At 35.3% G+C, this 19,720-nt stretch overlaps 2 protein-coding genes across 2 annotated transcripts in view; both read right to left on the reverse strand.

Moving 5' to 3' along the window:
• The window catches only part of LOC134854852 (dysferlin-like), a 76,787-nt gene extending 64,766 nt beyond the window's left edge, over positions 1–12,021 (reverse strand). The window contains exons 1-4 of the mRNA XM_063871211.1: positions 11,838–12,021; positions 3,178–3,320; positions 1,959–2,155; positions 1,231–1,399 (exon numbers count right to left, since the gene is read on the reverse strand). Coding sequence (XP_063727281.1) covers positions 1,231–1,399; positions 1,959–2,155; positions 3,178–3,320; positions 11,838–12,021 — 693 coding nt within the window. The remainder of the gene's footprint in view (positions 1–1,230; positions 1,400–1,958; positions 2,156–3,177; positions 3,321–11,837) is intronic.
• Positions 1,021–19,340, reverse strand: LOC134854573 (queuine tRNA-ribosyltransferase accessory subunit 2-like). The gene is made up of 6 exons (XM_063870880.1): positions 19,130–19,340; positions 15,875–16,097; positions 11,838–13,756; positions 3,178–3,320; positions 1,959–2,155; positions 1,021–1,399 (listed from the first exon to the last, which is right to left on the reverse strand). Exons 1-3 carry the CDS (start codon positions 19,333–19,335, stop codon positions 12,683–12,685), a joined length of 1,503 nt encoding a protein of 500 aa, XP_063726950.1. The 5' UTR covers positions 19,336–19,340; the 3' UTR covers positions 1,021–1,399; positions 1,959–2,155; positions 3,178–3,320; positions 11,838–12,682.
• Positions 19,341–19,720: the final 380 nt, after the last annotated feature.

The following is a 19,720-nucleotide window of genomic DNA, read 5'->3' on the forward strand; positions in this document are numbered from 1 at the left end:
AGTCCCCCATGAAACAAGAAACTTGACGTAACAATGCTTACAGCACAAGAAAAATCTTTGATACATCAACTAAAGTTGAGCAGGCAAAAGAATATCCAACAATTCTTTTTTTAAAGAAAAAACAAGTTTTGGCCGAGACTCGCACCCCTGACCGTAGGATGTAAAGGCAACGGGGTTACATCTCGACCGCTTCATACCTCTCGGTTATCTATTGACCGCGTTATCTCTGGATCACGTTAACTAACGAGAAAAAGAGTTGCAAGATAAGTTGGGGAAAAAATTTAGGTCCTGATTAGATAGGTCTTGCAAGTGTATTGAACACTGAACTACAAAAAAAGCAATTTTTTTATAGTCTTAGAAATTTCTTGTTCAAAAAAGTCCTTATCTTGTATTAATCTTAGAGCCGAATTTTATCATACAATTCCATAAAATAAACAAAGATAATAAAGATTTTCAAATTACAGTTGTTTTTTTTTCTGCGTGGTGGGTGCGATAACAGGATTTGAGCGAAAAACTAGAGTTAAGGCATATTCTTCGGTAATGGTAAAATAAGCAAATTGAACAACATTTTTTCAACGAAAACTTATTTTTCACGACTCAAATTCAGCTAATGCAACAAGCTACCGTAAGCTTGCTCGCTCGCTTTATTCGCTTAAATTATGACAAAAAGTACAAAAAAAATTCAAACCGGTTTTTCTCGACACTAGAATTTTTTTTGAAAATTTTTAAAATATTGTTCACATCACGACTAAAATGGATCTAGTGTGATATATCACCCAACTCAGTCCGATCATTATTTGTGCTAACTGATTGTCGTTAGAAAACAAAAAAAAATTGAAACACACCCGAAGACCAAGTTGCTCCCCCTTTTTCAAATGGTCACAACAAACACCGATGTTATAATAGCTCGTCCAAAACAGTCGATTTCAAGATGAATTCAATTTTAATGATAAGAAATATAAAAAATGCCAAATAAATGAATTTCATCAACATAATTTTGAAATATTCAATATGCGCGCATTTGAAAAATAAGATTGTAATCAAATTTTAAATAAAGAGCAATAGCAGACTAAGTGTGGCTATAAAAATTAATACTAAATTAGAATTTTTTGATTGAGTTTTTGACTTAAAATAGCTGTAAGATAAGCACGTGGGGTGCTTTTTTGTTGACATTTGCGTAGAAGAGAAGTGGTTTGAGCACTGTATGGTGCAGTAGTGTGCACCGCGCACGGCGTGCGAACAGTCGAAGGTGATTCCATTAGGAGCAGCCGATGTCATTTGAGATGAAGGGAAAGATAGAGAAGACATAGAGTCCAAATTCTGAGGTGTTTGGACCCCAGATGAGGAAGTGTCGTAGCATAGTACACTGAAGATCACGTCGGCCATTGATTTTTCAAACCTGAAACACGTGATAAAAACTTGCAGGTTTATAAAAACTCTAAACTGTGTTTCAATTACGGTACGTCTAGACCATTTTTAAAATGTGCCATTACACCCTGTACTCCAAGCTGAGATGTAACTTGAAAATCTGCTCGGTTGAAAACAAAAGGGGGATGCGAAAAAGTTATAAGAGTTTTCAAAGTTTCTTCGACATCTTGTTGGTTCCGTTACTTTTACGGACAAATCTAGAATTTTTCCCAGGAAAAGCGAATTAATAACTTTGCAAAACCTCGGCGAGTCGCTATAGACTCTTCTCAAACACTAATGCCCATTCACCCTCCTGCTACTACAACTTCTGAGAGAGACTTATGGCTGATTGGGCAATACGCGCGGCTTGGGTCTTGGGTTCGAATCCCGTTTCGGGCACGATTGGAGGGATCCCAGGGTCATCCGCCTCTTGAAGATGGGACCGGCTACCTCAAAATGGATGACATATCTCTCCCCCGTGGAAGAAAAGGCCCAAGGGTAGAACAGTGGAATAGGGCGGGGGGCTAATAAAAAAGAGGGACTCATCTCACCTGTTGAGCAGGTCTGGAGTGAGCGACCCTTTGGCTTTGAGGGTGTGTATGATCTCATTGTACTGTGTCTTCAGCTGTCTGACATGCACATCCACCTCACTGTTCGGGTAAGACAAGAGGAGGAAGAGAAGGGCCATGTTGTATGCACAACCGCGGGACTCCCCAATCAGAGAGGTCTCGTTGAAGATATGCAACACCTGTACAGTTCACACAGCAACAAAATTTAATCACGTTGCTCAGAAACAAATCTCACAGCTGGAACCAGTGGCGGATTGCCCCCCTACGGTATCTAGTAAAGAATTGGTTGAAAGTGGAGGGTTGATGTTGGGGGATTTTTAGGTTTTTCAGGTTCGGGGGGTTTGGTTCAGGTGCGGGGGTTTGGTTCAGGTGCGGGGGGTTTGTGGTTTAGGTGCGGGGGGAGGGTTAGTTCAGGGCCGGGAAGGGGGTTTGGGGTTGGTGGTTCAGCTTAGATTTAGAAATGGATTAGGCCGTACACTCGCTTTGCAAAGTTTCCGCATTACTCATTTGACAAATGCTGAAATTCTTGCAAAATTTTGCACGACGCGAAGCAAAAAGAAAGCGGAAAAAACCAATTTCAATGTGACTTTTTACTTACTATATAATCCATTCATATAATGGATTTCAAATGAATTACAATGCATAATGCAAAAAATCTGAATTTTTTTTAAAAATGTTGCTTTAACAAACTGCTGTGTATTTTTTTAAAAATACTATTACCCCCTCAATTCCTCCCTACGATATCTAATAAAAAATTGCATGAAAGTGGAGGTGGTGGGGGGATTGTGTTCAAAATTAGATAGCGATTAAATTAATTGATTGCTGAACGTCTCCAATTACAATCTATGATACATTTTTGAATTGCAGTGCAACTTCAACCCGGGTTAGATTTATGTTAGCGGTTGCGGAATTTCGATGAACTTTCATAATTTTTATTGCAAGCTCGTTGATTTTTCGCGTTTGACAAAATCAATTCACAAATTGTGTTTATTGAAAGCAAAAAATCAGTGTATAGAAAACTATTGCTAATTATGCGTGTTTTATCACAAAAAGACGATTTGTTAAATGATATAAAGAGCCTCCAAAATCGAAAATATTGTAACACAGGAATTTTTTAAATAAGACAAGAGGCACGAAATCCCTTCAGGAGTGTTGTTGTTTTTTCTACTCAAACACTTCCAATAGTATTTATTCGACTTACAGTACATGTGTGTTGAGTGCCATAGATCCTACAAACTTCAGTCGACATCTGTTCACACTCTTCTTTTAATCTGTTCACTCCTGCAGAAGATGATGACGATGACTCATCGTGGTAGTTGTTTGAACCCTCATCCTCATCATTCCCTACAACAGTGAGGCAAAGCTGCACTTTTCAAAAAACAGCAAAATGAGTATAATTGAAATTTTATACTTAGCCAACAGACAGTTGGAAAAGAGCCAATGAAAGCAAGCAAACCGACAAAAACATGACTGACTTCATAGAAAAAACTTTTGATTTTCAAAGAAAAAAATAGATGCTCTTTAAGCTCTTTGAATTTCCAGAACGATTTATGATTGGCGCTTTGTTGATAACATTAACCCAATTTGAGAAAACTAGATCAAAAGGTTAAACTTTTGTTTTGCTGGGAAATCTGATAATTAAATCCCACTTTCGAAACTAGAAATCGTTCACGTTTTTTCGCGCCATTTCCACGTTCGTATTTGGAGAGTGATATTTACGTCATTTTCAGCAGATGAATTTCAATTGAACTCAAAAAGTGCATATATACCTAAGTGCATCAATACTTTAAGACTTTTCCTGAAAAAAAAACAATCAGCAAGACCTATAGAAGAGTCTTCACTACGCTCATTACTCTTGATCATCATGTTTTGATTGACACTTATGTTCACTGACACTAAAAAGAAAAATTTACATATCTTGAAATTAAACAAAAACAAGCGACTTAGGCCCGTACCCAGCATAGGTTCGTTTTTTAGATAGAAATGTTTAATAGATTATCTCCCCAAGTTTTCTCGTATTTTCTGTACAAAAATTTCTTATTTCTTGTCTAAGGTTAGAAATAAACCATTTCTACCTACTCTGAAAAACTAAAAAAAAATGATTTTTTATACAAGTTTTCAAAAGTTCATTTCAAGTCTTGTCACGTGTCTTGTTTTGGAGAAGTATTTGTTTTTTTTAGAGTAAAAATAATTTGAAAGAGCGGACTGTATTTAAACAACCCCGTATTCATGCTCATCAGTATTTCGACAAATACTGCATGACCTTATCAGAGTCGAGATATATTAGTTTAAAGGGGTACAGAAAAAACGAGAAAACTTGGGGAGATAATCTATTAAACATTTCTATCTAGAAAATGAACTTATGCTGGGTACGGGTAGTATTATGGTCGGTAGACCAGTAGACCGGTCGGAAGAAAGAGAAATCGTTTTACAACACAAAAAGTTGCTTGTGTACTTGTCATATCAATCAATCAATCATATTCACAACAACAGGTAGGGAAGTTCTGTTTTGCGATTCTTTTTAATTTTTTCGTGGTAGTAGTTTACGATAATATTAACAGTTTTCTAAAGCTACAACGACAATATACGCCTATTTGCACCAAGTGAACACTTTCCAAAACAAAAATTTAAGCAGTGAGTCACAACTCAAAACACTGAATTCTGATTGGCTAAAAATATTGCTTTTCTCTAAGCCAAATGAATGATCTCATTCCCGGGTCGAGGTTGGGGACTTATGTTGCGACCATTGCGACTGAAAATGGGCATGTTGCGATCATTGTGACCCAAAAAAAGTATGTTGCAACCATTGCGACTCAAAATGGGTATCTTGCGACTTTGCGGGACCGAAATTTTTGTGCGACTTTGCACGACTAAAGCAAAAACGTTTTTTGATTTTGCGCAACTCAAAATCAATATGTTGCCATTTTGCGCGACCAAAGTGATTTGCGCAACTTTGGTTTGCAGTTTCGGGTCGAGGTTTGTAATTTATGTTTGGATTGACTCGACCAAAAAATGGTATGTTTGTACCTTCTCGACCCAGGCTGAAGCTGTCTCGACCCTGACTCGACCCAAGCTGTCTATGTTTCGACTAAGTTCGACCAAAGAAGAACGTTTCGATCGAGTTCGAATAAGGAGTTTTTTCACCCATAAGAATTTCGACCGCAACAAAACATTTGGATTGTTTTGGACCAAAAAAGAACATTTCAGCTGAGTTTGACCTAAGAGTTTTTTTCGACCGAGAAGAATTTTGACCGCGAAAAAATATTTCCACTGTGTTCAACCAAGGAAAAACGTTTCAATTGAGTTCGACCCAGAACTTTTTGACCAGGAGTTCCGTTCTACATTTTGCTCAAGTTCTCTATCTAAGTCTAGTACCGCTTAAAATTACCAAGTCTTGTCTAGCTCAAAGTTTCTAAGTCGAGTATCGCTTCAAGCATCTCATGTTTTTACGTCGTGTATCGCGCAAAGTTTCTAAGTCTTGTATCGCAAAAAAAAACGAAAATCAATATCAAAATAATAAACCGATAATTGCACGATTCGGAGCGGGAATTCCGAACGAAGATTCACTTGCGTTAATCAATTAGTCAAGCCATGTTATGTTGCCCTGAGCTAGTCTCAAGTATACTTTTTTTCTCAGAAGTTAGGCAAAACAGAATGCGCTTCCATGAAGTTAAAGCTAAATTATATTCTGCATGATATATGCATAAGCTTCGCCTTAAATGTGCAACTTGACTAAAAACAAAATTGGAATGTTCTATAACACTACGATTGCGATCGCACATTTTGTGCCCTTGAAGCAGCACAAAATAAGGCAACTAAGCCGACAAAAGATAATCCCAAACCATTTATGCCGAATACAGATTTTAAGCGAAAAAAAATAAATCACAGGAGTAATTCTAAGACATTTGTATCTATGATAAAATTGCTGTCAGCACAAAAACATTCCACGATTCGGCAAGTAAGACAACAAAAGATAAGCAGACCTGAAAAAGATCAATTTCAATTATACTGAAAAAAAGAACAATGACCGGCTGGGACCAGAACCCCAGACCTTAGGCTGCAACAGATTTGTAGCAAAAATTGTTTACAGGAAAAGTCTACTTCCCAAATGAAATAAACTTAGTCTCGCAAGTCTCGCAAGTGTTAAGAAATCCACAATGTCGAAAATTAGAAAGCGTCGAGAAAAGCTAGATCCGCCACAATTTTCATATCTTTGCCTTGAATAAATTTAATTTTTTCAAACAGCAAAAAATATGAACAGCAAAAAGTTCAATTTGCAAAAAATCAAAGCGGTTTCAAAGCAGGCAATTTTTGAACAGACGCCTGTTGAGACAATTTTTTTTTAAAATACAAAAAAATACCCCTTGAAAAAACTAACACGCATAGGAAGTTTTTCGCTCAACCGACAATGTAAACTAAACCAATTCGATAGATAGAATTGATACATTTGCTAATTACGCGCAAAATTGTCGCATACGTAATAATTTAGTGCAGAGTAATGAATGAAGCAAAAAATATATTAAAAAAATCCTCAGAAAAACTGGCATTCAAAATTATTTCTAAAATGAACCTTCAAAAACAGTCCGAAGCCGACAAAAAACAGACGGACAATATTCCCTAAAATCAGAACATTTCTAGTTTAAAACAGACAACAGGCAGTTAGAAAAGAGTCATGAAGGAAAAAAATTAATTTTCTCATGAAGTTAACCCAATTTGAAAAAACGGGTCAAAAAACATTTTTTTCTTCCGCTGGAAAAGCTGCAAAAAAGTTCATTTGAAAAAAGAAGTCGAATAAATTTTTTTGTCACCTTTACATTTTGCTGTTCAAAAAAGTAGTTTAATTTCCATTTAAAAAAGGAATTGCGATGAACTTAAAGCGATGAACTTAAATCAAGTCAAAACACAAAAAAAAACTAAACTTGGGCGTGACCAATTATCATATCCCAGATACGGTCTTTGATTCACCTTTGCCATATGGCAGACCACAAACAACTAAGACTTTATAAGGTCATACCTTTAAACAGAACCTAAATTTTTAGTAAAATTTTAGGAAAATCTTTTTTTGAAAACATAGCCAACAGACAGTTGAAAAAGAGACAATGAACGCAAGCAAACAAAAAAACCTTCTAATTTCGAAGTAAAAGTATTCGGTCAAGAAACTCTTTGAAATTCGAAGCAAATTTATGATTGACACTTTTTTGATAAAATCAACTCTGTTTGAGAACACTGGAACAAAAATAAATTTTTCATTGCGCTGGGAAATCTGAAAGCTAAAATCCACTTTCGTAACTAGACTTCGATCACGTTTTAGGCCGCAGTTACACCTTTGCTGTTCGATAGTGGAGTTTACCTTCCTTTTAACAAACGAAATGATTTGAACCTGAAAAGAAATCGAAACTCAAACCGCGAAAAAAAATCACAAAGATCTAATTAAGATCATTTACTACGGTCGTAACTTTAAAAAAAAACAGGTACCGACAAGATTCGAACCACAAGCTTTTGTCGTCTCAATCAGGCGTGTTATCTCTACGTTAGATGCGCTGGGTGTTTGATTGATTTCGATTTAAATACGAAGCAAGATGATGAGAAATCTGCGAAATCTTTTGAACAAAGTTGTTTACGAGAAAAAATTTAGTACCACGGTTGCAACAACCTTGCTTATCGCACGGTAATAAACGAAAGCTCAATAGTCAAAACCTTAACATTTACATTGAATGGTTACTTCTAAAGCTTAGGAATCTAAAACACATTTGATCGATGTAATGAGGATGGGTAAATTTAAACAAAAACCCTATTGCTGCGCTTCTGCAATTTTTCTCGTTTTTGTGGTTGTGTTGATCGAGCAGAGGGAGTTTGTTCGTCGTAATGATTTGAAAGTAAATTTTCCTACTTATTAGAATAAATATTGTAAGAACTATTTTTATCGAATAACTATGAAAACTGGTGAAAGCGCTCTTTTTTCCATCTACGCTTCACTCTTGAATACTCCAACCAAATTTTCGCCGAATTTCAAGAACTTTTCACAAAAAAATTCATTGCCTCTCGACTTATGTATGTTACATTGTTCAACTAATCACTTTCATTTGACGCTTCTTTGTGGCGCCTAATTTTTCGTTGAACAATATGTGGAAGCAAAACTTCTTCTCATTTTCAGTGATCAGAAAAAAATGCCAAATGATCCCTTGCAAAAAGCCTATAAAAACAAAAAATATTGCAATTCGGTGTAAACTTTCACCAGATAGATGGGATGTTGAGATCAAAGTGAAGGATTGCTGAAACATATAATTTTCTCTGGACAACACGGAGCCAGTTTCTGTGCAAGTATATATAGTACCTGTGCAAATAAGGTTCAAATCGCAAAATGCTTGCAGAAAAAGGAACTGAACGTTTTTTTAAATATATGTTTTTTCAAACTTTCAAGTGTTTTGTTGTTTTGAGGTGGTGGCAAGACACTTAGAAAAAATATATAGTTCTTTCTGATATCTACGATATGTTGTAGAAAACAAATAAATTTTTATTAAAAGCTTGGCCCACCAGTGAATCAAATAAGAATTAAAGTCAACAGCTGCTCGAGCTACAGAGAAAAATAATTTTGCAAAACATCACAAAAAACTCAAATATTTAAAAACTAGTATTTTTGAAACCTCAACGAAAATAAATTCGTAAATAACGTTAGAATTTAGGTATTCTGTGAAGCCTGTTCAGTACAAGCCCGGTAGCACAAGAGTACCAAAAACAAAAGTGTACAGCAGTGCCGAAAGTTATTTCTTAATCAAGATTTTGTGAAGATAAAGTTGTAAAAATTGAGGCACTAGCAAGCGAACGCGACATAGCTTCTGTACTTTCTTCTCGCATTAAGTGAAACAAACAAAAACTCCTCTAAATTGGCATTCTAAATTTTACACAGAAGCGATGCTTCGCTTCGCAAGCACTAGCAAGAACACGACAAAAAGCAGCTCTAGAAAGTTGAATAAGAAAAATAGAAAGAAGCCTCCAATTAACCAAAAAATCGGCTTGTCTAGAATTCGATCTGCGAGCTACTGCAATCAAGAGATTTCGAGTCTCACGCATTATCCACTCAGCCACGCAAGCTTACAACCAACAAACACTGGTCACGAATAAAGCAGCTACATATGCAAATATATTGCCAATGCGATTCAGCAAAAGTAGCAGCAAATACAAATAGACTCAATTTTGCAAGTAAGAATTTGGAACATAGCAAGCTGAAAGCATCCACACTAACTTTGCATGTAACAAATTGGAAAGCATAAAGCCACATTATGTATAATTATGGATTTCATAAAATTGCGAGATATATCGAGTTTTCATGATTGTTATGTTGTTTGAAACCAATCACTTCACGCTAGTATAAGCAAGTGAACAATTACTACAGCAATAAGCAAAATTTTAAATAAAATTTTGGTTCTAAATCTAAAAAAAACCCGATATTTAACCCATCAAGAAGTTGAAAAAGGCCAACCAATTATAGAAGCGGTGCATTTTCTGCAATTCGAAATACTTTTTTGTTTTCGTTATTCTTGTACTTCGGCACTTTTGAACGACCCTGAAAAAGCAAACATTGATCAGAACAAGGGTATCCGGTTGCTGTGCATGTAGCACATAATGTTCCGACGACATTCATTTAAAAACAAAACGTTTTTCTTCAATTTAGTATCGTTTTTTTTTGTGGGTGATGTAAGGAGAAAACTTTAAAAACGCGTTTAAGTTAAGCAAACTACTCAAAGTTGACAACAGTTTTCATCAATCTCTTTGTAAAAAAAAACGTTACTCTCAAAATTAGACTAAATTTCAAAAAATTTAAAACAAGTTTTCTCGACACTTGAACAAATTTTTGAGTTTTTTTAAAGTTGTCCAAATCACGACTTGAAAGACTTTAACATGATACATCACTCGTCCTATCCCGATGATTATTTGTGGTACCTGATTTTGCGTGTTAAACAAAAAACAACAGAATACATCCGAAAACTAAGTGCCTTCCCATTTTCAATGGTCGGAATAAAAATATAATTGAGCTTAAATTCAGCTAGCATGTAACGCACCTCCGGTGCTTCGAAGTTTTTTGACAACTCACGAAAAACCGCATATATTGGAACCAAGATCTGCAAACTTTTCGTGTATTCTGACTGCACTCAATTACAGGGTTGGCGATTTCCAAATTTATTAAAAAAAAACTTTAATTCCAATTTCGAAAAACCACAAAAGCGTCATCTCGAAAACTTAATGGACCTCTGGAAAAAATTGGAGGTCAGATTTGCAACCACTGAGAGTCCCTGAGAGCACCCTACTATAGAGTTGGGATTTAAAATTTCGTGAGATTTTTGAAACTCAAGTTTCCCGAAAAAATTGAAAAAATCATAATAAAAGTCACATCTAGGAAACTAAAAGGATTTGAGCATTCAAAATTAGAGGCAAGATTTGCGACGCCTGGGTGTACACTGATAATGAGTTTATCCCTTCATCAAATTAGTAGTTTCAAATTTTGTGAAGTTTTTTGTAGGGAAGTTCTTTGAGAAATTTTGAAAAAATCAAAAATATGTCACACAATTGAGCAGTCGCATTTTGCAAGATTTGTAAACCCTGAGAGTACCCTGACAGCACTCAACTACAGGGTTGGGGTTATCAAATTTTGAAAGAAAAAAAATATTTGTTTTCTGACAATTTTTGAAAAAATCATAAATACGCCATGTCTCAAAACTGCAAGGATTTGAACAGTCATATTTGAAGGCAAGATTCGCAACCCCTGAGAGCAGCCTGACAGACAGTTTCCAACAACAGGATTAAGATCTTCAAAATTAAGAAATGTTTAACATCTAAGTTTTTTGAAAATTGCTGAAAAAAATCATAAAACACGTCATATCTCAAAAACTACAAGGATTTGAGCCGTCATTTTTGGAGGCAAGATTCGCAATCCTTGAGAGCACTCTGAAAGCTTCCCTCTACAAAACTAAACTGGGTTTACAAAACTTCAGTTTTTGTAAACTGTTTTGCAATTTGAGTTTCCTGAAAATTTTTGAAAAAAAAATCACCAAAATCGTCGTATCTCGTAAACTACGAAGATTTGGGCATTCAAAATTGGAGTCCAAACTTGCAAGCTCGTGGAGAATCCGAACAGCATCCAATTAATGGGCTGCTTATTTTAAACTTGGTGAAAACACCATCGAAATCATTCTGGAAAATCGAAAAAGAAGTTCTTAACCATTGCTATATACGATGTAGCTTAAATGTGAAAAAATTTTTTTCGTTTAACATGCAAAAATAATACGTTGAAAAAGCTTAAACGTTGCGAGATAGTGGAGCCCTCATTTAAATATATAATAGATTAGATTTATCGTAATGAGCCACCAACTTACCACTAATCAAGTTTTTATCGGAATTGTTTATGCAGAAATTTTTTAATGCATAATTTACACTTAAATCATAATCCATAGACTATCAAGAAAGTTTTAGTAAGCTCGAATACACCGGAAAAATGGACATTTTAAAAAATGCTACCACTTTTGACTTTCAAAGATGATTACATACCGTTTTTATATTGTTATATCTATTTTTAAATACAGTCAAAATTTTATCGTTCCAATAGGAAATTTGGTTTTAGGGAGCTTAATTTTTTCTTCCATTTCAATTTGAAATGATCTTAAAAAACAATCAAACTCGATCTAAAAAGAGATTTGAGCGTGAATAACTTCTAAGACTTCCTGAAGGACGGAAAAACCACACAACCTAAATCAGTGTCTTCATTTCGTTCATTGGCACTGAATAGTTTCAACATGAGCCGATGAATAGGGGCTCTTTTTGGTTCAGTAGGAGGGAAATAGTAGAAAAAATATCCCCCAATCTTACCTGCGACTCCTCTCGACCTAGAGAGTGAAAACTGGAGCAGCTGTTGCATCTGCTCAGAGGGTTTATTCAACAGCTGAGGCAACGACGGCGAAGTACATGTGCAACAACTTGCATCTTCAATCGACCTTCCCGCAAAGGAGATAAAAATAACCACAACATACAAAACAGCACACGTCGAATTCATCTGTTTTGAGCTTTTTAATCCAATAAAAAAGATAGACAAAATATTAATTTGAGAATTACATTAGCTGAAATCAGGACATGTTAAGTCGGCCGAAAGGTAAGAATAACTTTGTAGAGATAAAATAACCAAGTTATAACCAATTTATAACATTTCCCACGCTACTTGTGTGTCGACGAGAGGGAGGTCTGCTTTTTACTTCGACAATATCTACACGTTAAATCTCTCTGTAAACTAATTTAATCCCAAAACTGTGTAATGAACCATTGGAGAAATTAAATCGTTTTCAGAGCAAGAATATTGACGCACTGGTTAAAACCAAACCGGTTTTATTAAACAAAATCATTAAATTCATTAAACAAAAGTTCTTCCCGCCAGAAGAACAAGTTTCTCAAACTTGAGAAATCTCTGTACTCCGTGGGTGCATTTCAGACAATCTGATTCAACTTCGCTGTGTTTATTTATGCAACCAAGAGCATTCCGCTACGTCACTCATTAAAACTACAAGAAAATTTCTTTTGTATTTTAGAAAAGTTCTTTCCTGAAAACAAGGGCAGAATTTTCAAGTAAGAATTTCCACGCTCTCTTAACTACAGAAAAAGAACAAAAAAGAAATGTACTTATTCAATTATTTATTCAAAAAACAAGATGAAAGACAGATACTTCAAACTGAAAATTTGAGCTCCTTAATTTTGGAAGCAAAACATTCAAATTTTTCTTTCTGCTCAGAACTTTGGTGTTGGAACGACAGCAATTTTCGTATAGTCATGAAAAATGCATCAAAACTGTGTAAGTTATGAATCATTAACAAAATTGGACCGAGCAATTCTTTTGTAACAGTTAAATGATTCAAGTAGGCTTTTGTATAATTTTTACAAACATAACAATCACAGTATTTTGACAGAGGCTCAAAATTGTTTTTGTAAGCCAATTTTTCCGCGTCTAATAAAATAGCTTCTTTTTTAACATCACAGCACTCAAAATTTTTAAAATCAAAATTTAGGGCCAGATTTTTTGTTGTCAAAAGGTAAGCGTAGGACCCGTCAAACAAATCAAAGCCTAGCTCTATTCCACCTACAATACAATCCAGACTTTTAGCACCGATTAGAATTTTAGCAACAGCGGGCGAAAATTTATCCAGAACAATTTTTAAGTCCGCAAGTGGAAATAGCAGCGATTTGGGGTTGTAAAATATGAAAAGAGTTTTGGCCGACTGTATCAAATAAGAGTCTAATTCTAATATCTGATTGAGAGCAAACTGTATAGAAATTGTACAGTCAATATGAATGGCCATTTCGGCTATATTACTTTTAGATTTGTAGTTACAGTCTGCGTCATTTTCATTTCCAGATGAAGTTAGTTTTTCCCTGTTAGCATTGTTATCTTGTGTTTCTATTGCATCCCCCGCTGAGAAAGAACAAGAAGGTGGTCCCTGTTTTATGGCCATTTTATGGACCTCATCAGGTGGCGGTGTGGCCACACTTCCTTTTCTGCCCATTATACAATTGTCCTCATTATCCAACTCAGAACACGTCTCAGCTTGATCCGCCATTTGTGCCCCCATTTGCAACACATTTGAGTCCAGTTTTTCGTCATTTTTATCCGGCACAATTATTAATTCGCTATCCGGTTTTGAACTGGATCCCAATCTCGTAGAATAGATTTCGTGACATTGAAAATGGTGTGTAGCCGTTCTCGTTGCCGCCTTTTTCAGCGCCGACTGACTCGCGGCAGAGTTCTAAGAAGAACAGATGATTGCTGTGCAATTATCACAGAATAATCCTACAACAGATATTGAAAAAAAAAATTCAAAAAAGCGAAACAATACATTTTTTAAAAATTTTTTCTTCAAGCGTTAGAGCGAGATATTATGGCTTTGTAGAGCGAGAAGTTTACAACTTAATATGAAAACTAAATTGGACTACGCCTACACTAGCGAAAAAACTACAAATCGCCAAAACAAGTTTCAATTGCTGATTTGAAGATGCTTCTTAACTTATCCGACAAAAACAATTGGCACTATCAGCAATCAATCCCTCGATCTACAAAATTGAAATCCAGCACATTAACTATTAGTACTCTGCAGCAATCTTCATGCTAACATTTGTCTGCATTGCTTCGTTTGCTTCGCACCACTTCCGATACCCAAGTTAAAGACAATTGAACATAGAAAACAAGGATAGCCGGTTACTGTGCAAGTAGCACAGAATTTTCCGACAATAGATAGTCTCTAGAAAACTACGGTTTAGAAAGTTTTTTTTCCAAACTAGTTGTTTCCAAATTAGACGTAAAAATATTATTTAGGTATATTAGACAGTCATAGTATTATAGGCAAATTGAACAAAAATTTGTGTAGAAAATTGACAAGAAGAACTAAAAATGTGAAAAAAAAACATTCAAAATTTTAGTTAGAAAATTTTTTAAGTTTTTGGTTCCCAAAATGAAGCAAAAAAAATCTCCAAAAACTAGTTTTACTTGCTTAAAATTAAGTTTTAAGGTCTTAAGTTAGGCATAATTTAAGCCTGCTCTTGTAAGCGTGCTCCCTTGCTTTATTCGCGCGAATTGCGACGAAAAATCAAACCAGTTTTTCTCGACACTGACAAAAATTTTTGTGTTTTTTCAAATGTGGTTCGAATCACGACTGAAAGGGCTTTGATATGATATATCACTCAACCCAGTCCGATGAGTATTTAAGGTACCTGATTTTGCGTAGAAAACAAAGAAAAAAAAACTGTCAGAATGTTTTTGACAGAAACCGGGGGAACTCTTCGCAAACGTGTGCAAAGACAAGTAAACAAATTCACAGTTTCAGCTTAATTACGTGCCGAAAAAGTCAAAAAAAAATTGTGGGATTGAAATTGAAGCAAAATCAATTCGTTAAACTTTTTTTGTTAAAATTTTCATTTTTTATGCCTAAGCTCACGTTCAACTGTGTCTGGTCATCAATAAGAGGCAAACGAGCAGGTAGAAGTTTCTATAGTGTTATTTAGATTAAACTAGGACGAAAGTTTGCAGGTCGGGCGGGGGGGGGGGCGAAAAAACGTATGCATAGTTTAATAAAAAAAACTTTCGAAGAAAAATTTTGGCATTTTATCACCGAACGTTTCTAAGAGTTTACAAACCTAGCTAACAGATTGTTGGAAAAGATAAAAAGAACAAGGGATCCAAAACAGCCAACACCAAAATGGAAAAGAGTCACTGAAACAGAAAAAACTTTAAAAAAAACTTCAATTTTCGAATTGTAAATATGGCCTTCAAGCTCATGGAATTTCTCGAACAATTCATCCTTGAAACTTTTTTGATAATATTAATCGAACTTGAGAAAACTGGATCAATAGATAATATTTTGATTTCGCTGGGTTACTGATCTATACAACTTTGGATACCTGATACTTTTTCAAATTTATTCTTTTCTTTCGCTGGGAAATTCGAAAATTAAATTCCAGTTTCGAAACCAGAAGTCAATCACGTTTTTCGTGATCTTTTCACTTTTGCTGTTCGATAGTGAAGTTTGCCTTCCTTAAGGAAATGAACTGAGCTTTAAAAAAAGTCAAAAGACAAACCACTAACAATTATATTCGAGCTTGAACAATTTATAAAAACACCAGAAAAAGCCAATGGTTCGCCTTTATCAAGCAGCACACCAAAAACAAGATAAAAATTATACGTTTATACCTTTAGAAAAAGAGCACAAACTAAACTTCTTACTACACATAGTCAGTCGTGCCATTTTCAATTTCGAGAGAACATACCAAACATCATCACAAGAAGCAAGAAAATTCCGCAAAATGTTCAAATAGCGCAGCTAGCATTTTCCAATAAACACCCGCACCGAAGACTGATTTCGGAAACTTACCGGTGTTGAAAACATGTAGTGAGAGATATCTGGGTCGAAAATGTCAATAGTACTCATATACTGATCGGCACTCAGCAACATCCGCCCTCTCCTGATGTTAATACATGCTGATGACTGAGTGTCTGTGCCGTATAGACGTTCATCAACCGGGTCAATTTGACAAAGAGCCACAAATATATCTTCTGATAAGTTGAGATACTTCCGAGCAGTTCCCGGAAATTTACTGAAAAAAAAAAACACTTCTGGCTATCTTTTTCGTATACGCTCAACTCTTGAAATACTCCTTGTGCGCGTTGGCTAATAAATTTGCTGTACTATAACGGGATTGTTAAAATAGCGACCCCGCTAAAGCAGGAGGTTACCTGTTTGATTTTTTTTAGAATATTTGTACTACTGGGGGATTAAACGCATACGCATATTTTCAAAATTTCAAAAATTTGACCTTACCCAGAACCTTAGTTGTTTTTCTGTCAGAATGAGGGAAGTAGCCGCTTACGTAGGGGACGTTCATACTACCTGTTCTTTTGATAAACTTAATATCATATGTGTATTTTTCGAGAAAAAAAAAACATTTTCCAAAAGACTTTCGAAGATTCGAAAAATGGATTTTTCTTTCATCCATTCCTGCTTTTCGACAAAAAATAGTTTAAAACTGTTTATTCCTATTTTTCAAGGCAACCATTAATCTCAGAGCTGGCGGGCAGTTTTCAAAAAAATCCAAAAATGATCAAAATCTCAAAACTTTGATTTTTCTTTAGTTCAAAACAGTTTTTCGACAAATATTAATAATTAACAGCTTCTGCAAGGAAGATTCTCACAACAATTTATTTCAATTGAAATCATAACTGCGGAGCCACTTATGCAGGTAAAATCCCATAACCAGTTTTTGTATTGAAATCTTAATTTCAGATTTGGCAAGATAGTTTGGCAAAATTGCAAAACGCTTTAAATTTCAGATTTGGTTTTTTTCCCAATGTATAAAAAAATTAAGAAGTGGCCGCATCTACACTGAAAATTCTCGGAACCGGTTTAGTCGATTGAGCCCTTGATCTCATATTTAGTAGGGTAGTTCCAGCCAGAAGTTTCCAAAAACGGCGACAAAAAGAAACAAAATAGACTTTTTCCAAGACCAACATTTTGGTACAAAAACAGGGCGTACTGGCTTACACAAAAACAGGGCGTACAGCAAAGAGCAGAACCCTTTATTTCGATTGAACCATTAATCTGAGAATGGGCAGAGTAGTTTTCTCGAAAACTACTCTGCCCTTTCTCAGATTAATGGTTCAATCGAAATAACGGGTTCTGCTCTTTTAGAAAACTTTTGACTTTTTCGAAACACAAAAATCTTTTTCTACAAATATAAGGGCGTATTTAATTACAACGGAAAAATTAAAAGAATCTGTCCTCTCAATCGAACCTTTAATTCCAGATTTGAAGGTGAGCTTTTGAGAGAAGTCATTAAGTTTCAAAAAACGATTGAAAAATCAAAAGTTTGACTTTCCGAGGATCATAACTTTTTGTTTAAGCAACATTGGACAGAACCACTAAGTCGGAAGACCTCCCACAATCCTTTTAATTGATTGAACGCAAAATCTTACATTTGAGAAATTAGTATCCGAGAAAAATCCAAAGTTTCCAAAAATGGTCAATAAATTAAAATTTTGACTTATTCAGGGCCCATAACTTTTGTGTTAAGAAATGCGCATATACACTTAAACATGAGACCTTTCCACAACCCCCGGCGAAATTGTTTTTGAGAAAATAGAAAACTACAAAAATATGGGTTAAACACTACCCTCACAGAAAATTTCCGAGGCTGTAAAAAATGGCGTTAGATATAAAGAGACTAGACTAGATAAATATTCAGACTTACAGAAAAACGTCTGTTTTCCCACTGGTATCACTTTTTTTAAAAACCGGTGCAGTATATTGAGAAAAAGATTGAGAGAAGTCAAAATTTTCCAATTCGTCTCAAAAAAAATAAGTTATAAGCCATACCCTTTACATTTTCACAATACCTGTTCTTACCAAACAGAAAGTCATTCTTTTTTCTTTTCCCTGCCAATAATTTTTTCATATTCAAAATTTTAGCTGGAAAATTTTGCTTGGCAAGACCATCTAGGGTTATTAGTCAAGCTGCCAATTTTCCAAACATTTGTGTCAAGTGAGGAAACGTTAATTTTACTAAAAAAAACTAGTAGGGGACGGTTAACGTTTGGCAACAAACAACATACCAAACAGACAGTTGAAAAAAGTAACATAATCAGGAAGCCAAAAAAAATTTGATTAAAAACTTTGAACTCCAAGAATTGACACAGAGGCGAAGTTGCACTTCGCATACACAAGCAAAAATATGAAAAAACAAAGAAATTTACCAAGTAACATGCCACAATTTATAGAGCGGACGCATTTTAACTAGTATCCGAAAAAAAAAATCCTTATAACCATCCGACCCTGCCAATGTTCGAACCCTCTTATTTTGTTGCTGGTCGGCTTCCCTACCACTATGCTACAGATCCATGATACTTTAAAGCTAAAGTGCTATTTGTAATATAATAGTCTGTGTTAATATCCTTAGCATTGGCTGTACTTTATAGCTGGTTATTGATCAAATTGAACACAATTTGTCGCAACAATATTTGCGACTTAGGTTGTTAAAAAAGAGAGTTCATACTATAACACAAGCTTTGCTTGTGTAATTATCATTTGCAGAGAAAACTGGATCAATAAGTAATTTTTTAATCCGCTGCGAATTAAACTCCAGTCCATTTTTAAAATTAGAAATCATTCACGTTTTTCGTGACCTTTACACATTTGCTGTTCGGTTGCGAAGTTTGCTTTTTTTACAAAGGAACTAATGAACTTAGAAAAAAATTAAAAGTCAAAATGCGAAAATGTAAGAGTGAAAATCAGTTCAATTTTTTACGCTTGCAATTTTAGCAACTCCCCCTGATCAGAATTCTGCCAACTCATCTTATGCCACACAAACTTGTTGCAGAAAATATATGGCACTTTTTGGACCGTTTTCACTATAAACCGACTTTTCGGAAAGCGCTCTTTGCAAAATTACCATAGTTGCCCCAATAAATACCAGGGTTGGCTCCTCAACAACGAATGTCCTTATAAAGGTCAAATGGGACGAGTCGATCGAATCTAGAGAAAAATTCTCCTTGATCTCAAAAATCTCCAACTTCACTTCCTAAATCACTCTTAAGTGAATAGTCTGAACTTCATGTAAGTAATAAAAACAAGTACCAAATTCGCTCGGCGAGATTATAGACACTTGGCAAACACAACATCCTAGTCGGGCTGATATGACTAAGGTGGTCCTCCAAAATATCATCAGTTAGAAAAGGCACTCGGGCGCATTTGGTATAAACCAGGTAGTTGGGGGTTCGAATCTCCATCGCGCCACATTTTCTTTGAAATCCAATTGATCGCCTTGAGAAAAAGTTTGACATCAGCTGGTCTAGAATACAAATAGCAAAAAAAAAGAAAATAACTTCTTGACTCTGGCAAACTTTAACAGAGTCACGACTGCACATAAGGCTATATATATATAAAGACTAGCCAGCAAAAAGAAGCTACATATGCTATTAAATTCCTGTTGCTATGCATTGAAGCAAATTTGCCACCAAAAGAGCTTTTTACCTGGTGATTTGGTTTGGAAAAAAGTAGAAGTCGTTATGCGACACTACGCCTGTTATCTCACATGTGTAAAAAAGGAAGCGCTGCTCAAAATTGACGGCAACTCATTTTCAATCTGCGCTTTAAATGCTTCCAAAAAAGCGAAAATTTTAAACCTGTTTTTCCTGCGCCAAGCAAAATGACCACTGAAAAATCTTC

This window comes from Symsagittifera roscoffensis, chromosome 9 (assembly GCF_963678635.1).
Source record: "Symsagittifera roscoffensis chromosome 9, txSymRosc1.1, whole genome shotgun sequence".
Taxonomy (NCBI): Eukaryota; Metazoa; Xenacoelomorpha; order Acoela; family Convolutidae; genus Symsagittifera; species Symsagittifera roscoffensis.